We start from the raw sequence: 23964 nt of genomic DNA on the forward strand, positions 1-23964 counted from the left end.
CTGAAATGATCTCATTTAATCCTGCTTTACCACAAGTCTCTGATAGCCCGCCTGGTGTGCAGCTTTTGGGTGAAATACCACAAACAGAAGGACACATATAGACTGGAACCCGAGACAGCTGCTCAGCGACCATCAACCCATCTCAAACCCATTTTCTCAGAGAGACCCGCAGCATAGTGAAAACCAGCTGATAAGCAAATCTGTGTTTCCATTAGAGAGAAGATCTCGTACTTATTCACAGTCACTAACAATACATCAAGCAAAAAATTCCAACCACAGCAATAAAAGTTAACCTGCAAAGCTTACATAAAGAGATGTAGTATAATATCTGTGCCTGAATAGACTGCTATACACACCAGGTATAGCAACTGCATTTGACTTCTTTGTAGCTGAAAACACACAGTGGGAAAACTGCAGCAGTGTGGTTGTTCACATTTCTCATTTTAACACACTCTGGTTTCTCTGATCTTTCATTTCCGAAAGAATCTGGTCTGTGGTGGATCAAAGAAAAGTTAGTAAAATGCTATGATTTGCTGCTACTTCTGGTCATGTTTTGTTTATGTGTAAAGTAAAAAACTGCAATGCAGCTTTATGATTACTTCCTATTTCCTCTTTATAAATCTATAACTGCCAGACTGGGCAACTGTGGTCACACCTATTTGCATTGTGACTAAGAGCCGTCGGCCTTATGTGTGGGGAGTGCCAACAGTGCTGAATACAATTCTGTCAGTATGCCCATTGAATGAGTCATTGAACCCGCGCCGACCTTTTGTCTTCAAAATGCATTCTTAGAGGAGAATAAGAAGCATCAGAGCAAAATGGCACAGCTGTGAATCCCTGTTTGTTTTTACCTGTGACTGTGCCACCTAATATATTCATCCACCACACTGTGCGCTACAATAACACCTATTCTTAGCCGCCTGACTCTTTGTTTTGTGGTTACACTTCCTGTATAACTATCTGAAAAGACCAAGAATTACATATTGTGTTACTGATTCAAAAATGTAAACTGTTTCAAAGTGAAATTAATTAAAACTGCCAGTCTGCGAAATTTACTTCAAGGGGGCATCTTGACATCAACAAATGATCTTTGTTGGCGGAACACAGTTGCCTAGCAACCAGATACAACAAACTCCTGCCAGCAGGACCGTGATGCTAACGTTAGCCAGATAGCTATCTGGCTGTGAGGAAAACAAACCGGTTTAGTTTCATTTTACCGGGGGGAAAATGGTGAAAGAGACGATTCAGATATTCGCTCGCATTAAACCCACCAAGAAAAATGTGGCGGTAAGTGCCTCACAGTAACATTTAGTCCAACACTACTGTGCTAGATTCTTTTGCTTAAACAAGGCCTTACATTAGATCATCAAGTCTTATCTACTACACTTGTTTTGCACTAACCTAAATCTATATATTACTTTTATATTAGTGGAGTAGAGTCCAATAAATGAACCAGAAAAGAAACAAAACAGTCTGAGAGACCTGGAGAACAACTGAGCGACAGTGTTGTTACTGCACACAGCAGGCAAACTAAAGGAAATCAGAGACGCCACTAAGGTGGATAGATACAAAGAAAGAAGAAAAAACTCGCTGGGTAAGTTTAGTAACATATTTGGGAAGTAGTTTAATCCTTAATCCAGTGATATGACTCAAATGCTCTGTGTAACAGTTCACCTCTGTCAGGTGTAAAAATAGATAGTATTTTATCTTTAGGTCTAATCTTCTCTATGTAAGGCAAATAGATCTATGAAGCTGCTGAGTGTTAAGAAATTCAAAATTTTGGATGCAAGATAGTAGAAAAACTGTTATAGACATGAGACTGTGCACCGTGGACAAATCAACCACATGTATGTGGTTGATTTGTTATGTATAATGAAATCTGGAAAAGGCCTTATTTATTATTTTTTAAAAATGTTTAAAAAAACATAAACAAGATTTTGTTACTGTATAGAGACTGATCAAGCTTCCACGTGTAGTCACACAAAAACCCTTTTTAAAACAGTGGATTAAATTTCAAGAGTATATTTCAGTTTCTTGAATTCATTAAGTCTGCTGACAATAGATGCACATTACAATTCAGATAACGCAGCAGGAAAGACACTAAACTTCAACAGTAATACGATTTTTACATCTTTATGTTTCAAACAACTTGTTTAATACTAGAGCTGGTTTTAACTTTCTAGCTGGCACCGCAATAGGCCCAAAGGGTCCAGTTCGGCTCTCTGGATGGCTCTGGAAGTGTAAAAGTAGCAGTGAAATCATGAATTATTCAAGATAATACTTTTGTATTCCTGGTGCAGTGAACCAGAAAGTTTTTTACACTTCTTTTTAGTTTTAGTTCACCATAATAACCTTGAATTGCATGGACTCACTAGTCAAATTTAATAAAGAAAACACAAGTTTTTTTTTGATTTTCTCACAAAATAGATGAATATATAATAATGATTATGTTTTATAAAAGGAATTAGTACCCAGAAGTTAGGTTGCACTTGTCTGTGTGTATGTTTGTGTTTGTCTTTTATTGACTAGTCTTGTGGGGTGGGGATAAAACCGATCATCACTCTGTTCCCACGTGATTTATGGATCTTGAATCCCCTGCCGGAGGGCACTGGGAGGACAACAGGCTGCTGTTTGGATGAGTTGAGTCCTTTGTGCCTCTCAGTGACTTCCTGAGGCACAGCTGGGTGCAGGTCAGGCAGCGTGCGCTCACTGCTGTGCTGTGCCATCCACACCAGCCTCTCTAGGGCCTCAGCAACCCTTTATCAGGTGGTGAACAGTACCAGGTGGTGCCCTGATGGAAGTCCCTGAGCATATGAGGCCTCATAGCAAAGGTTGCAGAAACACCTGAAGCTTGTGGGCCTGTTGCAGCCCTATTCCTACCGGAAATCCTATTTGTTCTATACATGTGCAAGAGGGCTTCTTCCTGGTCTTGCCTTTCACAATAAAAGTCTACAACACGTACACTAGACTTGCAGCATAAACAACTAAATAAAAACAACAAATAGAAGAGGATTCAGTGATTGGAGTTCTAGCTGTGAAACAGAATATCCAAATATTGTATGTTTAATATTTGGAACTAATGAAACAGTATGTCTAAAGTTTGTGGTTTAGATTAGTTCAGCGCTATATAACAATATGGATGTGAACATAATGCACAGAAATAACTGAAACAACAAACTGCCCCAGTGCAAACTGGAGGTCGTTGATCCTGAGATTACAGAGACTGATACCCTCTGCACGATACCCTCGAAAGCCCTCTCCAAGTCCACAAAACACACTAGTTGGTATGGGTATAAAAACTAATTATTACAATCATTCTAAGTAATGATGTAATATCTTTATAATCTTTTTGCAGAGAGCTTCAGACTCAGCATGATGAAACATGAAATTATGAGCCAAAAGGTATAATCAGCCAACTCACTTGGAATTATTTTGCAATAAAGTACACACCTGCTGTGAGATGAATGCCACACATATAGATAGATAGATAGATAGATAGATAGATAGATAGATAGAGAGCGCGCGCGCGCGAGAGAGAGAAAAATTAACAGAAAATGTTTAACTAATTAAAAAAATAGGAAATGATAGTCATTGCACTCCTGGGAAAATCATTTTCTTCTCCTTGTTTTATTGTGTGAGCACAGCAGCTGGTGGAAACAAATAAGCCTATTTCTTTAAGGTTTTCTGTGGCACCCACAGTGAAATGAGAACAGCTACCTCCTGGGGGCTTTTTGAGGTTTGGCACATGGAAGAGGCAGTACTGCAGGCGGAGTGACAGTGAAAAACAATCCAGTTATTTAGGTCTTATCTTTTATTCCTGCAACCTCAGGGACTTGTAATTGCATCAGTGTCCATTGGAAACATATGCCAGAACATATGTTGAAGCTTGAAGCTGAAAAGCGAATGGTAGGAGTGTTTAGGCTGACCTGACTGACCTCACTTTCAATACTCTATATTGGTTTAATGTTATGCCGTTTTTCCTCGCCTCCTCGCTTTGGCTTCAGCTTCGGTTAGTAGAGGTGATTTTGCAGGGCTTGCCAACACTATACGCTGATCGTGATTGCTTGTTCAGTTCTATTTGTTTCCACAGGATATGAGCGCCATAAACTCCACCCTTTTATTTTCAGGGCTCGCAGTACCCAAGCCACAAAACGTCTAAACGTATATTTTAGACCTAACATGATATATTGTCTTTGTGTTTAACTTGGGCCGCATGTATGGCTCCACATACCGTAACAGCATGCACACTGAAACATATAGAAGACTACGAATTCCTGTGTGGCTACTGAGCTGGAACATAACTGCCTGTGCTTATAATCCGTCTGCATAGTCCTGTGGTATGATATAGAAGTCTTTAGGCCTTCCTCTGCTATATAAAACTGACTCTGCTGTTGTCTTTGGCTCCCTCAGGTGTACTCTGTGGACAATGAGAACCAGACAGGTTCCTCTCTGGAGTTTTTTGTGCCCAAGGACCTGGCTGATGGCTTTGTTAACAACAAGAGAGAGTGCTACAACTTCAGGTATGTGACAGCCAGAGATCAAATGGTATTGTTGTAGGGTCTTTCTTTGAACAAGAATCGGTGAAGTGCTAAGTTATCAAACAAAAGCTAGATAGCTTGTTTAGCAAGCTGCATTTATAGACACAGAATCCTGCTACTTAGTGATAAGTAAAATCCAAGTGTGCCCTGAGTAACAAATGCAACCCATGTTATTTGTCATGTAATTGGATTAAAAGGTACAACCAGCACAAATAGCACAAATTGAGAGGTCAGTTCACTGAAGCTTAGCGAGCTAAAAAAAAAAAATGAATGTAGCCACCCTGACATCACCTATCTTTGTGCTTTGAAACTGGATGTGACAAAGGAGGGGCGAATCTGCTCACCCTTTGCAAAAATAGGCGCACTTTGTGCTCATAGAATAGCGACTTGTCAGTCATACATGACTCTTTCATATGCAGTCTATGGTCATATTGACCTTTTAGCTCCTAATACTGCAAATTTGGGCTTTAAGAGTTATATAATTTTTTTTTAAAAGAACTAGTGGTTGCATGTTACAGTGGTTAACCCATTACCGTAAAGACCCCCGTTTTCAATACCATAAAATCTGTACCAAATCAAATATGCAGATCCATCGGTAGAGGCAGCCCAATGGAAAATAACAGTAGGGGCAAAAGTACATATCTACTTCTAAAAAAAAAAACATTAAAGCTATGACAAAGAGAGTTTATTGCTGCTATAACGCTGGCAATTTAACACTGGAGTCTATGGGGTTCAGCCTCAAGGGGATATTAGAAGACCTGGAGAGTTTGTCATTTCCACAGTGGCTTCATTTTTAAACGTGGACGTTACTGCTTGGTTGTGTCTGTAATAAAAGTCAAATTAGCTACAGTCTGAAATAAGGGCATGACATTAAAAATGTCCAAGAAAAAAAAAAATTGAAATAGATCGTGTGAATAAAGACAACACACAGAATTCAAGCTCTTAATGTTGCACAAGAACTTTCCCGTGAATAATTCATCCCCCAGTCCTGTCAGTGAAGAGCCAGAACATCTGTTTAATGCTGGTAGTGAAAGCTGCAGCCTTATATACCCTCTGGGCAGGGCTCATGCCACGCTTCCAAGCCCTAAATTCACAGTTGGGGAGTCAGACAGCACTGGACACTCAGAAGCCTTGAAAACCACACAGTCTTATAATAGCCTGTGGAGGTTCCCTTGTGCCCTTATAGAAATAAAATTTCCACATTTAACAACCTTCCTGGGCGGATTCCTCGCTTCATCTCTCTCATCTTACTGTGGGATAAAACATGACGGGCTGTGACTACTTTAGAAAACAGAATGACCAAACTCCTCCTCTTCCACTCAGGAAACTAAATTCTTGCTGCTTTTTGTGCTTATTCAGTTCTGCTGTGGGTACATGACCCCAGATATACCAGCAACATATACAGCACAAGTTCCTGCTTTCTTGTGTTTGTTTTCCTGTTGTCACATTTACATATTTTAGATTTTTTTATATATATATATATTAGTCAACAGTATATATACAAAATGCTGGTTTCATTTATTAAGAGAGAAAAAGCTCTCCGAATGTACCTGTGCCTGTTTGCTTCAGGGCACGGAATTCAAGGTTTCACCAATTATGGCAAGTCGTCGAGAAGCAACAAAGCAGCAGTTCTTTTTATAAAATTGTGTGTTCGTTTTACATCAGAAGTAACAGCACAAAAGGTTTGGCATTTGTCTCGTCAGTCCACAAAATGTTTTTCCAAAAGTCTCGGGGATCATCAGGATGTGCTTTGGCAAATGTGAGACGAGTCTTTGTGTCCTTTGTGGTCAGCAGTAGTTTTTCATGGAGGCCATTTTTGCACAGTCTCTTTCTTATTGTTGAATCATGACCTTAACTCAGACAAGTGAGGCCTGCAGTTCTTATATTAATGATCTGGGTTCTTTTGTGACCACCTGGGTGAGTCATCGATTTTGAGTAATTTTGGTAGGAGGGCCAATCCTGGGAAGGTTCATCTCTGTTTTAAGTTTTCTTCCAACTTATAGATAGCCTACTTCACTGTCAGACAACTTCTATTAAAGTGATTTCTTAATTCAACAAGTCGGGCAGTAATCAGGCCTGTGAGTGGTTAATGAAATTGAATTCAACTTTCCCAAAAACTGTGATTAATCAGAGTTAATTTATGATCTAACAAAAGTTTGGATAATTGTCTACCCCTTACTTAGAACTCAGGAAGACAAATAGTTTTTTCACAACTCTGCCTATATTAGACTCGGGGTTAAACACCTGGGGTTAAATACCCCGGGGTTAAATACCTGTTATGCCAAGTTTATCATGGCCGTACCACCTTTTTTACCTCTCACCTTTTTCCAGGTTCCAGAAAGTGTTCGATCAGGTCGCCAAACAAGAAGAGATATTTGAAAACATCGCCAAACCAGTTGCAGACAGGTAAACTTTAAGTGGACGTGGCACTCTAAAGAAAGTTGTTAAGTGTCCATTAGGTAATTATTTTAATGTATAATTTTGCTATGTTATTTACAGATTGTAAAATAAAAAATGGCACTGTAAGTGAGAAGACATCAGCAGGATATTCACTTCATGGAGGGATTGTTTGTTTTTTTGGAACAAATCCAATCCCACACTGTTTTTCTTTTACCAAATCTTAACCAACAGTAGATCGCCTGCTAACACACACAAATTTCAAGTTATCTCACAAAGCAAAACACTTCCTTGAATGGATAAAGTTGGCTGAATTGACCATTTTCAAATGATTTTATCTGCTAATATTGTGAAATAACTAAACCATCAGGTTAATGTAGTGTCGCTACGTTACAACAACTTGCTTATCTATTGCTATAAAATCATATGAAAATGCTGATTGCCAGCAAGGATCAGTTTTTTAATTGTCATCTTTTCAAGCTGTTGTAGCGCCACTGTCACTCTACTCAAGAATTTCTGTGTCTCTGTGCTGAGAAATCATTGTAACGCTGGTAAAAAACTGACTTTTATGGCCCGTTTAGGCACGGCCAGACCACAACATAAAGGGTGATCCATCCCCGTCCAACCCCAAGCAGCACGTCACACACTTAATATTTTGTGACAGTGATTTATTTACAATGAGTGCAGTTAAACAAAGGAAGGCAGCATATCATAACTTCAGGGTGAACCCAATGCCAAAACAACAAACAAAAGGTAGCCTATCTCAGGAATAAACACAACTTACCTACTCAAAAGAACTAAACCAAACGACAATCACTTTCCTCCCTGCCTAACAAAAACAGGAGAAAACTGATCGAACAAAAAGGCGGTCCACCCCTACATGCTCTTACATTAACCAACATAGTGACACAGTGAACGGTCTGCCGGTTGGGTTGGGCCAAGGATGAATGACCTGGCAGTCCCTGGCAGTCTCTTCTTATCCGCTGCCTCCCGGTCCTCAGCCAATCGGTGCGAGCCATCCACCCTGGATGCACCAATCACGGAGGAGCACCTGCACACTCAAATTTACATATGATTACGATCACAGTCATAACACCCCCTTTCCCAAGAATTAACATTACCCCCAAAATGTTTAATTCAAGGAGAAAGTGCTCTAGACAGAGTATCAGCCAACACATTCTCTTTCACACTGACCCTTATTCTTCGTTTGATGTCACATTTGGTGCATGCTGCTGTTTGTGAAAGTGACAGTAGCGAGTATGAACTAGGTGTTAATCACTTAATGGTACAAAGCAAAGCTATATAGCATTTATATTGCAATGGCGGTCAACAAGGGGGCAGTTAGATAGTTGTAACTTGGCATCTATCTGGTATTCATAACTTCATCGTGTCCAAGTAAACTTTGTTGTCGTTTTACCATTGCGCTGATGTACAAGTATGCAGTATATAGCATACAGCTAACTTCGAAACCGCAGCCATCGCTGTCCACCTGTCCTGTGCAGTGTTCCTCTCTGCACACTGAGACCACACATGCTTCAGAGGGCCTTGTTGACAGGAAGTGAGTAGGGCTTAAGATGTAAATGAAGGGTGTCTGTGATTTTTGGCATGCTTTGCATACTTAAACCACTAAGTGGATGGAACTGGCAGGCAAGATGGCACACTGTGCCATCATGAATGTGAGAGCATTTTCAAGCCACAGTACAGAGCTTCACTGTAAACTGTAGCTGATTCATTTTTATTTTGACTCCAATATTGAAGACAGCATTCATAGAACAAGGCATTTATCAGCAGAGCTAATTATTTTACCTGCACTATTCAGTTCCCTTGGATTAATTAGCAATTACCTTTTCCGGCTCAGGTACTTTAGAAGCCAAGGAAACTCAAATCGTGTAGCCTGTAACAACCTAGAGTAAGGTTACCTTAAGTGGAGGTCAAATGCTAATCCAGTAAGCTAATATACATTCCAATAACTTCTTAAAAATAAAGCTGAAGTAGCAGAACAGAGTAGAGCCCAGCCAGTGTAGGATTTTTAAGACTGATACACAGTATCAGCTGAATTCCTTTTTCAGACACACACATAAACCCATGTCTGATTTGAATATTTTTTATGTGTTGTTATTTGTGTACTACATAGTGAAACTATGTAGTACACAGACAATGTACGTGTACAGTAAGAGACACTTACTACATGAATGTTATTGAGTATTTTTGTAAAAAAAATAAAACATGTATTTAAAAACGTACTTTGATACCATTTTTTAATGGATAGTAGTAGTAAGTATTAAGGCTTAGATAAAGTAACTACGATAAAAAAAGAAGAAAAACAGCTAAATAGAATAGAAGTCAATGAAAATGAAATAACTGGAAAAAATAGGATTATCTCATATCGGGCTTTAATTTAAAAAATGATCATGCATTCATGAAATAACCCTATTTGTTGACTTTATAGACCATTTTGTCATCTCCCACAGTGCAGAATGGTACCTCAGTGATAAACTGCAGTTTCTTGCTTCTTTAAGACTCCTCTAAATACACACTGTGTCTTACAGAGCTTTACCCCCTGCCCGCTCTGACATTCAACACAGAAAAACAGCACACAAGATGGAATTTACTTGGAATTTCCTGTCATCAAATGCAAGTCATGCTGTTGTTATTGTTATGTGAACAAGATTCTTCCTCTCCTTGTCGAACCCTGTCCTGTCTCAGTTTTGTTCCTACCATCACTGGTCTTAATCACAATAGAAGCTATTTATGGACTCCCACAAGTGCTTTGAATTATCTTTGCCATTAGCAGACATATAAACAGCACAGTCAGATGTCTGGATTGGTTGACTAAGGATATGGATGCATTTGACCTGACTCACGCAGGTTATTAGGTTGCTCTCCCCACGCAACCTTTCGACAGTTTCCTCTGTGTTCTTGCATATGGTAAAAATCTAGTTAAAAAGTTGCAGTCACAGCCCGGCTTTGTGTTGCTGTATCAGTTTCAAGTTAGCATCTTTTAGTTGTTTAGTCTTTAATCTGATATCAAGGAAGTCCATTTGTAAGTGTCTTCATGTTGGCAACACCCCTCGGCAGTTATTTTGGGTTAAGTTGACCCTCCAGGTGGAGAACCAGTTGGCAATTTAAGTGATTGCTGAGACATACAATTGTATCAATAACATCAAAAAGAGATTTAAAAACTTTTTTCCCAGCTAATGTGACTTGCTGGCTTTTACAAGTATGCAAAAAAACACAAAGACTCATCTCAGTCTATCAGTCAGTATTCTTTCCATATATGTAAACATACAGATGTTTATTAAAAAAGCAAGACAGTAAGGGCTTTGTTTAAAAACTATCAGGGAAATGCAGTATCTTTACATTAGTAACTTAATGTGAAGACATGGCTTTATTCCAACTAGTTATTGCTTAGCTGTCAGACTTGAACCCAGGCGGCTGCTTTTTAGCCATTCAGCATGTGGTCGTCTGCTCACCCACTGAGCTAAATGGTAATGTTAATAGACAAAGGCCATCTACCCAGGAAGCTAGCAATGATGTGGAAACCAACGACCAGAGAAAGTAAAGTCAATGTCATTAATCAGTCCAGACAACAGTGCAAAATAAGTTTGCACAATTATTAAAACTCAATTACAATTTTAATCTACCACAATTAAATTATTAAAAAATACTCAAAATGTGTGTCTCACCAATAAAATTCAAACCAAAAACAAATTAAGTGCTCCCCCAATTACCGCCTGACAACGTGCCTGTCTATCTCAGTCACAGCTCTTGTGAAGCTTGACATTTTCTGGATCTGGAAGAGTAACACTATGCTTAATACAACAGATATCAGACCATCAAAAGAAAAGTCAAATGTCTAGCAAGCCAGCAGGCGATGAGGTTGTCCCTGAAAACACATCAAGGTCTGTTAATTGGAAATCAAGAACACAACATAGGCTGAGTGCTGTAAAGTTCTGTCTGATTTCCAAAGGAACACAACTAACTTCAACTTCTTGAAAACACAACATAAACAGCAGCATAATGAATGCATGAAGGCCGAGCAATGGTTGCTAATATGAATCATCTAACATCAACTCAGACGTACATAAAAGTATGTCTGAGCAGCATGTGAGCATCTAGTGCACAAGCACATTACAAACACATTGCATGTGAGTAAAAACAGGTGTCCAGTAAACATAATGAGTAATGCAGGCTTCAGAAAAATGCTGCTGCACATCAGTCTCGGAAAGGTTATAATGCCATTTCTAAAGTCTATCATTCTACAGTGAGAAAGATTATTCACAAGTGGAAAACATTCAAGACACTGGACAACCCCAGGCTCAGCTTCTTGTTTTGCTTAGACAAACCGCACAAAGCTGACTCAGACTGTACAGGTATCAGTTAGTTGAATGTTAAAGTTCATGGAAGCACACTGAACAACACTGAACAAGCATGTGTTGTTTGGAAGGGAGAAAGCATCTTTTCTCTAAAAAGAACATGGCAGGTTTAGGTTCGCAAAGTTCCATCTGAACAGACCTGAAAATATCTTAGAATTGAAAAGGGTACTTTTTTTTTTTTACTGTGACTGTTAGGACTGGGCCATATCATACCATTCACAGTAATACCGGTATAATGTTGGGCAACAATAAGAAAATGAAATATCGCGATAGAGTATGGGTAAAAAGCGCATGCGCAGTGCCTTTGTTTTCGTACGCACATGGCGGAAAAAGCATGGCGGAGAATTAGAAGGGTGAAAGCAGATCGTTGAATGAAATAGATGAACCAGAATTGGTTGTAAAAATGCTGCAACTTCAGTGGTGTGGAACTGGTTTGGCTTTCATCCATCAGATACACAACAAAGCACTATTTTTGGTAGAGCGTGCTAGCGGGCGATCGTTATTACCGTGTTTTTTGGAAAATACACTTAAAATCAATCCTTTGATTTTTCTGAAAATCAAGAGTGCCCCTTATAATCCTGTGTGCCTTATGTATGAATTCTGGTTGTGTTTACTGACCTCGAAACGATTTTATGTCGTACACGGCGCTCGAAAATCTGTCAAATGTTTTAGTACGACTTTGCTAAGCTACGAACTCGCACCGCTTGATGGATTGTCGGAGCATTACGGCTATCGTAGGCAGGAGCCTCGCGGAGTGACACGTACTGTGCTTCAACATAATATTACAGTATTGTGTGTGTATAACCTCTTTAAGTTTTGTGGATATTATACATGGTTATGCTGAGGATACGTACGCCCAATATGAATTTGCATTTGCAGTGTTACATTTTTATATAACTTTAATGCACATAAAAACAGCTGCTTGTTTAAGTGAAAATGCATTGATTTTTTTTTTGCACTAATAAAGTTGTGGAGTTGTAAACTAGTTTGTCTAGTGTCAATTATATCGTCAGTTATATCGTTATCGCAAATTTTCAAATGTATATCGTGATAAATATTTTTGGTCATATCGCCCTGCTCTAGTGACTGTAGTAGTAACTGTTCCCTCTCTGTGTCCCCAGTCAGTTGTGTCCCCATGGCTGTTTCTCCCCCGGCCTAAGTGTTAAGTCCTCGTCTCCATATTTGTTGTGGTTGATGTTTTATTTTGATAGTCCCATGTTCTGCGTTTAGGGTATTTAGTTTTGCTTCCTCCCTGTCTCCTTACGTCAGATTAGTTCCAGCTGTGTTTCCCTCCTGTTGCACATTCCCTCATTACCTTCTGTGTATATATTGTGTTAGTTTCCCTTTGTTTGGTCGTCTGTTTGTCATGTGTCAAGCTCAAGTCCCCCCATGTTAGTTTTGTGTTTGTTTTCTCCTGCCTTTCGTTTTTTGTTTTTGTTTGTTTTTTGCTTCCCAGTTTCTAATAAACAGCTCACTCTTTGTGGAAATCAAGTTTTGTTTTCGCGTGTCTGCTTTTGGGTCCACACTTCAACCTTCACATGGTCTTGACAGAGCACAGACCTTGACACAAACAAAATATTTAGCTAAATATAAGAGATAAACAGGCGAAATGCTAGTGAAAAGGAAGTTAACCTACATGAAGGTATTAAGCTGACAGTCATGGTTAAAACGATGAATGGTATTTAAGAAACGGTGATCGTTGTTATTCTGTTTCATTCAGGAATTTGCAGCAGTTTCGCTGTTGTTGCACTAAAACTCGGCTGCCTATCATCTCGGCTAGCAGTAACTGTCAGGTTGCTGTTTTGGTTGGTGCTCTGTCATACTTGGCACACTTCAAGTTTAGCCAAAAGCTCTAACTCGTTTACTTGCACTAAAGTCTGTGTCTGTGCTGTGGTGTAACTGGAACCAGTTATTTCAACTCCAGCACAGTAGCTTAAAAACAAACCAGCATTAATAGCTCCACAAGGGGACGAGCCAGTGAAATGATGTCGGGCTGACACGTCAAACCCTCTATCAGGACAGTAATCTATTTCACAAGGCTGTGAAACCTGCTGCTGAAGTTCAGTTAGGGTCTGTTCAGTTTTATCTTTGCACCTGAAGAGGTTGGACACACAGCTTCGCATTTAAACAACAGAAAGAACAAGGATCTTTTGAGCGATCACTCTCCAATCTCCAGGAAAGTTGAGGTGTAAACAGGAACAAGCATTGGGAAACACCCAAGCCTCAGTGGCAGGGCCCAGGCCGCATCATTAGTACTGACATTAAGCTAAACACTGAGCCAGTGTCTTTTCCCCACGCCTGCCAATCACTTCCATGACTCACAGTAGATTAAATGGACGCCCGTTGGCTGACCAACCAACCGCCGTTCTCATAAGTGGACCCAGTGTTCTATTTTAACTGAGATGCAGTTTTTTCCCTCGCCCTTTTCATACAGGGTGTGGAACACAGGGAAGGAAACCCACACGTTGCTCAAACCTTGGCTCGCCTACACCATTAGAATAAGTGCGAGGCTTAAGTTCGTTTATAATTCATCTCGAAAAATATAGTGTAAAGATATCCTTTTTCCTTGCTATTGGCAGAGTCAGGAGCACACAGGATACCCACACCTTTGATCCAAGCTCGCGTGTCAGAGGCCCCTCTGTCATTTTACCATTACTAGCTGGTTTATTTCCAAGAAGACACAAAATTTGTTTTGCCTATAAATTTTGTCTCATGTGAGCTCTATCATTTTTAGATGTTCATTTCATTCAGACAGATCTGAATACCATTGGTTTCCATGGCCCTGAGCACGTGCAGAAGGACATTTCTGTGCCAAACCAAAATTTACCGGACCTGCTACAGCTGAGTGGTTTTGGGCTCTTTCTGTCACTCCAACACATTCCTCCTTCACCGGCAGATATCTGTCGCCATTGCAGTTCTCTGCTCGCCGTCGCCATCCGTTCCTGTGGATTTGAAGTGTCACATTCAATTAACAAAGGCCTCTGGTGTCTGCTGAAGAGTACAGTCAATGGTCTTTTTCAGATTTAAAATGCTGATGTCATTGGAGGCGTATGAGCAAGAACTGGTGACATTTAGGGAAGTCCAACCAAATCCAGTTTTATTTATAGGACCAAAACAGCAAAGCAAAGCAATGAAAATGACAAGAAACAAAAGGCAAGAAGACACCACTCTCATTCTGAGTTAAAAGGCAAGGAGCAAAAAATGAGGGGATCTTCTGTGGCTGAAAAAACTCAGTTACCTTTTGTTTTGAGTCAAGCTTCAGGGACTGCAAGGAGCAGCTGGTCCACTGACCTCACCGACCTCAATGGGACTCTTGCAGTCAGCAGCTTACATATGTAAGTTGGTGCTGATCTATTAAAAGTTATAAAAACAAATAATAAAACTTAAAATGGGCCCTAAAATTAATGGGAAACCAGTGGCAGGAAGCCACGATGGAGTAAATGTGCTCATGTTTGTGTGTACCCGTTAAAAGATGAGCATAACTGTGAGCATTACTGAGGTTCGTTACTGCTGATATTATATACAGCTGCAAAGGGCCCAGGTCCAAGAGAGGCGCGACACAACCACATCTGGAAGTGAACACAATAACCTCAGTTTACTAAAATTTGAAAAATTTAAGGCCATCAGAATTAGAAACATCCACATTTGGCCAAGACAAGAAATTTGAGTCCAGTTCACTTTGCTGTTCTGCACTGGGTACCAAGCCCCAAGTGTGATCTTGTTCCTTCCAGAGGTCTTTATAAAGGAAAAGTGAGAGTACGTCAGTGGGACAGGACAGGGTGGGCTAAGTTACAGTTTTCTTTAAAAATGAAAAAGTATTGTTCACAGGTTTGTGCCACTTGTTTCCAGACTTCAAAGTGGACCTATTCTGGTCATTCAGAAATATATTTTTATGGCTAGACTCTACTAGAGCAACTCTGCATGATTTACAGTTCAAGAGACAGCTGTCATTTAACTTATACTTGGCCCTTCAGTTCACTCGATAAAGCTGTTTTAGCTTTATGTGAATGATGGCCTTCATATTGATCAGATGAAGAAACTATTGGGAGATATTAGTGCACTGTCCACCACTATCATGTGTTTTGAAAGAATATATTTAATGCCAAGGAGCTTTCTTTTACTTTAATTTGTCACCTGTGTTTATGTTTTTGTGTGCCTTCAACTTTTAGAGAAAGGAGTCAAGCACAACTTGAAAAGTATAAACATGGCATTAGTGATAGATATTTAATGGCTCATTTACATGGTAGTACTTTTATTTTTTGACTTTAGCTTGAATTATTCGCGAAAACTTTGCTAATAATGTGGGTGTCTTTGCAGTGTGTTGGCTGGCTATAATGGCACCATATTTGCATACGGCCAGACAGGAAGCGGGAAGACCTTTACCATCACAGGAGGGGCTGAGCGGTACAGCGATCGTGGGATTATTCCTCGCACCCTTTCCTACCTATATGAACGGTTCAGCCAGGTCAGCAAACTGTTGTTCATTTGCCTGTTTTTCAGTTGATTATGTGCAGAACATAACAATCGTCTTTTTACCCATTATTATTATTATTATTAGCTTCAGAAAAATGTCAAAAATATGTAAGTCTTTTATGTGATTTATTGGTGCTCCACAGGACAGCAGCATGGTTTATACCACACATATCTCTTATCTGGAGATCTACAATGAGATGGGATACGACCTTCTGGATTCCCGACATGAAGCATCTCGACTGGAAGACCTACCGTCAGTGCCCATTTTCTTATTTTTAAGCGGTTGCACATGTCAACAACTAGGGTCATATGGTGTATATTTTAACTTTAATTTAGCCACCTCAGCCTGGCTCACAGTTATTGTGTGGTGAAATATGGAGACTCTAGTGTTTAGCAGCCCACTATGAACTGCCAGCTGACATAATGAGGCTGTGGGACCGCAATGGATGTGGTCAACCTGGTGGCAGACTGCAGGAGAGCAAAAGAGTCATGTGGATAAATAGTTTTTCAAAGCTGGTCATTGCAGCCGGTCTTTTTTTGTCCATCTGCCATTTGTTTGCAGGATTTCATGGGCTCTTTTGTTGCTTTACTCGGAACCTTTTTCTTGTTTGTTTGTTCCTTTCCGTCGTGATCCTCTTTTTTACTTTGCCTCCATCTTTCTTTGCAATCCTAATTTCCATCTGTCTAGACGCTGGTCTGTGCATTTAATTTTTTGCCTATTGTGTTTGTGTCACACACAATATTTATATTCATTCACTTTATTTTACCTTTAGTGGGACCTTCTGAGGTATTGCCATTGAACCCATGATAGGACTTATCAGTAGTTGTGACAATATTGTACCTGGCTCATTCCATGTAAATTGAAGCACATAGTCAGGGGACTAGGTCTGCGACCCAGTATTCTCTCTATTGTTTGTATTTTCTCTCCTCTGTGTCCCTCTCTCGCTCCCTCTCTCTGTCTCTTGTGTCAAGCTTGCACGTCCCAGTTCATGTCTCTCCATGTTTCCTCTTTTATTTTGAAAGTCTTCTGTTTCCATGTTCAGTGTGTTTAGTTTTGCTTCCCCTGTGGCATCTTGTTCATTTGTGTCAGAGTTGTCTCCCCAGGTGTGTCCACTTCCCTCATTATCCTTCTGTGTATCTAAGTCCTCTGTCTTCCTCTGTTCATTGTTGGGTCATCTGTTTACTTCATGTCAATTCTTGTCAGTTTACAGAGTCTTGCTTTCTACTTTTCATGTTCATGTCAGGTTTAGTTTACTTCACGTCCATGTTTCACATGTTCCTATTCAGTTTCATGTTCTCGTTGTCATAGCTGTTTATAACAGTCTTTCTATGACATTTGGTATGATGGGATATATCCTAGATTCAGTAGAAAATTGTACCAATTAAGTGTCCATGACAGTTACAAAAGCGGGCATTGGTACCTTGGGTGCTTTCTATGTTTTTACTGAAGAATTTAAATAGGAATTTAAATGGGAATGACGGTACAATAAAAGTACGGAGACGGAAAGAAACAACTCGTGATCCAAAGCATTCCATATCATCTATCACACATGGTGGAGGCAATATTATGGCACTGGCATGCCAATGCAGCGGAGTGTTTATTGATGATGTGACTGCTGATAGAAGTAGCAGGATGGATTCTGAAGTGTACAGGTCTATGCTCTTCTCAGATTCAGCCAAATGCTGCAATCTGATTGGACAGTGCAAATAGATAATGGTCCAAAGCAAAGTAGAGAAGCTACCCAAGAGTTTCTCAAGGCAAAGAAATGTGATGCTACTCAAAGGCCAAGACAATCACCTGATGTTAACCCAGTAGAGCATGCTTTTCAGTTTAAAAACCGAATGCAGAAAGATCCACATACAACAGGTAACTGAGGATGGCTGCAGTAATGGTTCAGCAGAGCAGCTGATTTCACAGGGTTTATGTATGTAACTTACATTTTACTTTAAATTACATTTCATGCAACTTACGGCAAAACTATTATTTTTTGCTACCTTAGACTGAAAACAGTCGGTCTTGTGCTTTTGCAACTTAAAATCTAGAAGAATCAAGGCAAATGTGTTCCTGCATGTTCCTTTTTTCTCAGAAAAGTTAAGTAATTAGGTTATACCCATGTAGAGGCAAAAATAGACTTTTACTGTCACCTCTGTTTCTGAGAGTGTTATCCAGTATTTTCATGTACTTGCTCGATTTAGGTTTCTCCTCTCCATTCACAGAGAATCCAGCTCAAGGTTTAGATACCCACAAATCACAGTCTTCTGGAAATAGACAGTGCCCGTCGTTAACTGTGCTCTGGCCACACTTGCTGATTCAAGGAGAAGCTGTGGCACTGACTGATGTCTCTCTTTCACTGCCTACAGTACCCCATTCTCTTCTTTATTTATTATTTCCATCGCATACTCAGTTTTCCGCCCTCTCGATGCCAGAAGTCTGCAAATTACCTTAATCCATTCTCGGTTTTTGTAAAAATACAATAAACATTTATATTTCGGGTTGGCGTGGCTGTTTAGGAAAACAACCCTGCCAGGCCACAGCTTTTAATCACATTAAGATTAATTCTGTTTTATCAAACCACCTCAATTGCCTACACATGTTAGTATAATTGTCTGCATGTGTTCGCGTATCATTCCACCCTCTTTGACATGTCAGTCTAGTAGCCATCGTGTCACAGCCCCTGTGGCGGGATGGAAATAATGTGGTGAGATCACAGGGGTTCCTTAAGTGCACCGTATTTCAAAGGGTGCCTGATGTGGGCAAGAACCAATCACCTGTTTGTTTTTAAAAGCAAGCCCTGTCTGTTATCAAATCATGAACTCCCAGATAGATAAAGCACAAAGTGGGTCGCAGCCCACACTGACATGCATGTGTGGTTTGTTTGGATTCAGAGCTGAGCGACGCCTGGTGAAGAGAGGGAAATGGATGACATAACTCAGATAATTCTTTTTTTGTAATTGCTTTGCTTGGAATGATTGGGGGTTTTGTCTGATTTCTGGTCATTTGTCTTTGATAATTCTCCCCATTAAAGATTCTTTTTCTGTTTTTTCAGAAAAGTAATGATTATGGAGGATCAAGACCAAAACATCCATCTGAGGAACCTGTCCCTGCAGCAGTCAGTGAATGAGGAGGAGGCTCTAAATCTACTCTTCCTTGGTGACACCAATCGTATGATCGCTGAAGTAAGAGCAAAAAGGGAAATAAAGGCTTCTGCTTTTTAATTTACATGCTATGAAAGCAGTGTTAAGAATTAGGATTGTAGGCAGCATACAAAAATATCGCTAACCACTACCGGGGTAAGCAGCATAAAAGGCATTTTTTGTCCACAAATGCAATATGCGTTCTAAAAGGTACCTTAAGACCCATCTAAAATATTATTTTGGTCCCATGTGGTCCTTTTTACCGTTTTTTTCCCCAGTAAAACCAAGCATTCTCTCTATAATTTATGTTTATGTTGTGGTGTTGTTTTTTTCCACACTCAGACGCCCAGACTCCCCACGCTGATGAGACATGCGGTGGGTCAGCTTTTGCTTTGCAACCTGAGCTTTGGAGCAAAAGGCTGATCTCACCTCGTTTGCTCGTTTCGGTAGTTTGTAAGTAAATAGCAGACAGTAAAAGTGAACAGGATAATCAGGTTTCAAACAGGCTCTTTAGTCTTAATGAGAATGTTGAAGTGTGCGGCTGTGATGCTATCATGAAACAAAACCAAAGTAAAAAAAATATAGTAGATGTTTCAGGATCTAAGATTGAGTTTCTGGAACTTTTTAATATGTTTAGTAGGTAGTGTTTCATACGAGTATCACAAAATGAGGGAAAATATGAACATCAAATAATGCAGTTATTCCACTGAGCCTCATCTAGACAGGAATTGTAACACAAACATGTGAGACAGAGAGAGCAGCACCAAAGGCATTTAAAAACCACGAAACAAGCAAAAGGTTCTGCAATAAGGACATTAAGGATTCAGCGGAATTAAAAATACAAGGGAAGAAAAAAAAACTAGAAACAATAAAAATACAATTCAATACAGCACCTGCTCGACTATGACAAGAACAAGTCTGTTTGGCAACAGACGAGGTTAAACATAAGAGTCTAGTAATGAGATGGACAGAATACTTGATCACAGGTGAGACTAATTCAGCAGAGGTTATATTAATGGCGGTGGGACAATCACAAAGAGTGGAAAATAACTCTGTATGTGATCTTTCCGCGACCCCCTCAGTGTCAGAGCCCGGACCCTGAACAATATTACATTTGTTTTGCATCTGTTTGGTTGACACGCTTCCTATGTCAATTGCTGTGAAACCTTCAGGGATATTTCAGTGCAAACACATTCTCAGAAGTCTCATTATAAAACTTTTAAAGGGTTGCGATGTGCAGCAGGGGAGACCCCACCGCTGTCCACCCACATTCAGACTTTTGTTGACTCGTCCTCTTTGGGACTTCATCACAGGAAGGTTTCTCTTGAGCCTGAAGCAAACAAAGAACCCTCCACATGGTCAAATGGTCTCTGCCAGAATCAAGTCCTTGCTCCATGCAGACCCTCCAATAAAGCAATGCTTTCTTTCTTCTGTTACTCCCAGCCATGTGGCTAATAGATGACACATCGGATCACATCGCACTCCGCAGGCAGTGAGCTCACTCGGTTTGAGACTTTACAATCCCCTCCACAACTTTATTGAACAGGACTTAAAAAAAAAAACACACCTTAGCTTCACAAGGAAAGGTTTCCTCTCATTTGCTCTTTTCTGTTTCGGCTTCACATCGATGTCGGACTTAGACCTCTCCTCTTCTCTCAGATTTCCCCTCCAACTTATGGGGGTGAGCTGGGTGCATAGAACCAGAATAGAATCCAATCAGAATCAAAATTATTTACATGTTTGTACACAAATAGCCAGATTTCAGCTTCCCTCTCAGTATTTTGGATCAGCAAACTCTATATATTTAGCAGTTTGTAGCACCACTTTCTGTTGATCCCCTGCGACACTGTGTGTGGTTAGTGTGAGGTTATCATAAGGTCTGCATGTGTGAGAATAAAGGACATGACTCCATTGAGGACAACTTGTACTTTACTGATGTTACTCCATAGTTTATATGTTTTGAATAGGGATACTTTCCCCTGTGGACACATTGTTTATAACTATTAATATCCATTGTGTCCCCAGTGTGCCTGCATGCTTATATGCTAAGTTACTCTATGACTTCTGGAACTATGATCCATCTGTTCATTCATCCATCCTATCATCAATCCATTTCCCTCCTGTCGGGAAGGGGGGCTGAAGCCCATTCCAAATGCCACAGGGCAAAAGACAGGATATAACCTGAGCATTTATGCTTTCTATATTTAAACATCTTTAGCTTGCTGTGCTTCTGCAAGCCTCCCTTGTGCCAGCTTCTCCCTGTCTTGCTTTTTCTGATTTAATAATCATCCTTACTTATCATTTACATCACTGCTCTGTTTTCCACCTCAAGTTTTCCATCTGTCTACATGGTAGGTCCCACAACATATATCCATATCCACAAGACTACAGATGGAAAAGGGTTCCTGAAGTAAATTCTCTAATTTAGCATGGACACACTATCCCCAACCTTGACCCATTATGCAAAACTATTAGAAATGCGATCCCAGCTCAACATATAAGAGCTGCCTCACGTTACTTTGGGGATACAATATGGAGAAAAGATAGACATGTGTAGAGTGAAGGGAATTTGCACTGAGGAAAGGGATGACAGCAGAGGGTTAAGATAGTGAAAGATCTGTCACTAGCTGTCATGACTAGAGATGGCACGATACCACTTTTTTATGTCCGATACCGATACCGATATCATAAATTTGAATATCTGCCGATACCGATATGAATCCGATAGTGTTTTTTAATCAACAAAACTGTTTTTTAAATATCTTGCTGCATTTTGTATAAGTTCATACTCAAGTTTAAAACAACAACTACACTAAAGCTATTCTGTTATACCTGTATGCAAAAAAAAAATATTTCATAGTTCAGCAATACTGATCAATCTAATAAACTTAAACCTACACCATCCTCCCTATTCTGGTATTTTAAAGAGTACTTAGCATAAATATTAAGCAACCTAACTAATAGGGCTCCAACTCCCAGCAACAACAAAAATAAATAAATAAAAAATAGGGAACCACCCCTCACGCGCCACCTCATGATGCTTAATCGACGTAATCAACCTTAATTTGATGCAGTGTGAAAAAAAATGCACAGAAATCAATTATTTTTCAAGAAATATTAAATAGATTCAACATCTTTCTTCAACAAAATTGCAGACTGCACAGATGGTACCTTCCCAAAGGAAAAAGTACTATAGCTTACTAGGGTATATTAGACTTAATAGTTACTATATACAGTAATTGACTTCTATTCATTTTACATCAAATTAAAACTTTGGGTGTCAGATAATTATTTATTAAAAGCTAGACATTTTAAATGAGAATAAGAAAGAAAAGTATGTCTTTGTGCCCCCTTTTCCCTGTTAATGCCCTATCGGCCCCCCTGGCTAAACTTTGCTAGATCCGCCCCTGCACAGTTACCAGCGTCAGCTACGTAGAAAAAGATCCTCGAGTAGAAAGTAATATTAAATACATTCTAACAACAGCTGATCAAGCTTAAACGTGCTGCTGTTGTTCAGCCGCTGGTTTCCTCTTTCTGGTGCAAAGTGGGCCAAAAGCAAACTAGAGACACGACTGGCGACAGAAAAGCCGATCAGCTGATCGTTAAGCAGTTTCATGATTGAAGTAGCAGCAAGAAGAGGCAGTCGCTCCATATATCGTTTGTTAAGCTTAACGCAGGAATGCTTTACAAACATTCAGAGATGGACTTACACACTTGCTGTACTTCTCTCGGGGATAACTTTGTCGGAGATGAAATGCCGGGTTGCTAGCGAAGCTCCACATGCTATCCAGACCACCGACAGGTCCTGCATGCCACAGCCGCTCTATCACGTGATGCATACTGCTCCGACGTGCTAACGTTCTGAGGTGAGTTACGGCGTGTTGCAAGTTTTGTGAGGTGCTTTCGTGATATTTAATGGATCGGATTACATTTTTTATTTTTCTCCGATATCCGATCCAGTAATTTAGGTCAGTATCGGACCGATACCGATACGTAATATCGGATCGGTCCATCTCTAGTCATGACCCTAACAGTCAGGTGTTGGCACTTTTATGCCGAGAGTAAGTCAGAGTCAGAGCAGCTTTTTTAGACTGTCTATGGTGATCTTTTTTAGCAGTGAGAAAAAGTGGCTCATGTCAATATCTTAGATGACTGAGAGTTACAAGATGAGATGACACCTCCTTTCTAATTAAAAGCTGCTTAATAAAACCTGCATCATGTGTTCAAACTGCAAGAAATGCATGCTCAGCGCTATGTCAGTGAATGTCCATTTCCTCCGTTTATTCTGTCAGCAATGCCCTCATCCTCCTCTAGTTAATAAAACTTGTTTGTGCAGAGTGACTCATGCTCTATTTCTGTTTCCTTCTGGTCTCAACCTGCTTTCTGCTGTTCCAGTGGCCTTCTGAAAATCAGCCTCAGCTTTTGTCAAGCCGCTACCATGTGTTCACCGCGCATTGGTTGCACATGCTGTGACTTTGATCTATAAATGAGTGGGAACAAGAAAAAAAAAAGAATCAAAGGGAACGTGTTTTTTTGTTGTTGTTTGAATTGGAAAATACCAGAAATGAAGAATTAATTCCCCCCTTTGTTTTTCTGGTTTCACCACGTGTGCCAGTTTATCAGGATTCAGGATTATTACTCTCTCACAAACCTGCAACTGCAACATTATTTTAAAATCTGTTCTTGTCACTTGACCACTTTTGTCATCCTCAGACTCCCATGAACCAGGCGTCCACTCGTTCCCACTGTATATTCACTGTGCACCTATGCAGGCGTGAACCTGGTTCAGCCACCCTGCGGCGATCCAAGCTCCACCTGGTGGATCTGGCAGGATCGGACCGAGTTAGCAAGACTGGTTTAAATGGGCAGCTGCTCACCGATGCAAAGTATATCAACCTCTCTCTCCATTACCTGGAACAGGTAGGCTCTTTTTTTTCTTTGTTATATATTAATACAGATTAGAATAAAAAAAAAAAACATGTTTAGTGTAAAGATATAATCTATCAGTTGGTTTAATGTTTGTTTTCTTGTTACTGATACCAAAC

General features: G+C 40.0%; 1 protein-coding gene across 6 annotated transcripts in view; it reads left to right on the plus strand.

Annotated features, from left to right (window-relative positions):
- The first annotated feature begins 1131 nt into the window (after positions 1–1131).
- Positions 1132–23964, plus strand: part of kif6 (kinesin family member 6) — an 81590-nt gene continuing 58757 nt past the window's right edge. For 4 of the 6 annotated variants that reach the window (XM_085391528.1, XM_085391527.1, XM_085391526.1 and 1 more), the window contains exons 1-7: positions 1132–1287; positions 4411–4520; positions 6870–6944; positions 15629–15776; positions 15928–16037; positions 18832–18961; positions 23633–23839. In XM_085391528.1, the coding sequence (XP_085247654.1) occupies positions 1228–1287; positions 4411–4520; positions 6870–6944; positions 15629–15776; positions 15928–16037; positions 18832–18961; positions 23633–23839 (840 nt within the window). In that variant the 5' untranslated portion in view covers positions 1132–1227. Of the gene's footprint in view, positions 1288–1574; positions 1595–4410; positions 4521–6869; positions 6945–15628; positions 15777–15927; positions 16038–18831; positions 18962–23632; positions 23840–23964 lie in introns of those variants that run through there. The other 2 variants (XM_085391531.1, XM_085391529.1) reach the window with 2 other exon arrangements.

This window comes from Rhamphochromis longiceps, linkage group LG19 (assembly GCF_057381845.1).
Source record: "Rhamphochromis longiceps isolate RC_006_pf linkage group LG19, R_longiceps_female_GT1.1, whole genome shotgun sequence".
In the NCBI taxonomy this organism is placed as follows: domain Eukaryota; kingdom Metazoa; phylum Chordata; class Actinopteri; order Cichliformes; family Cichlidae; genus Rhamphochromis; species Rhamphochromis longiceps.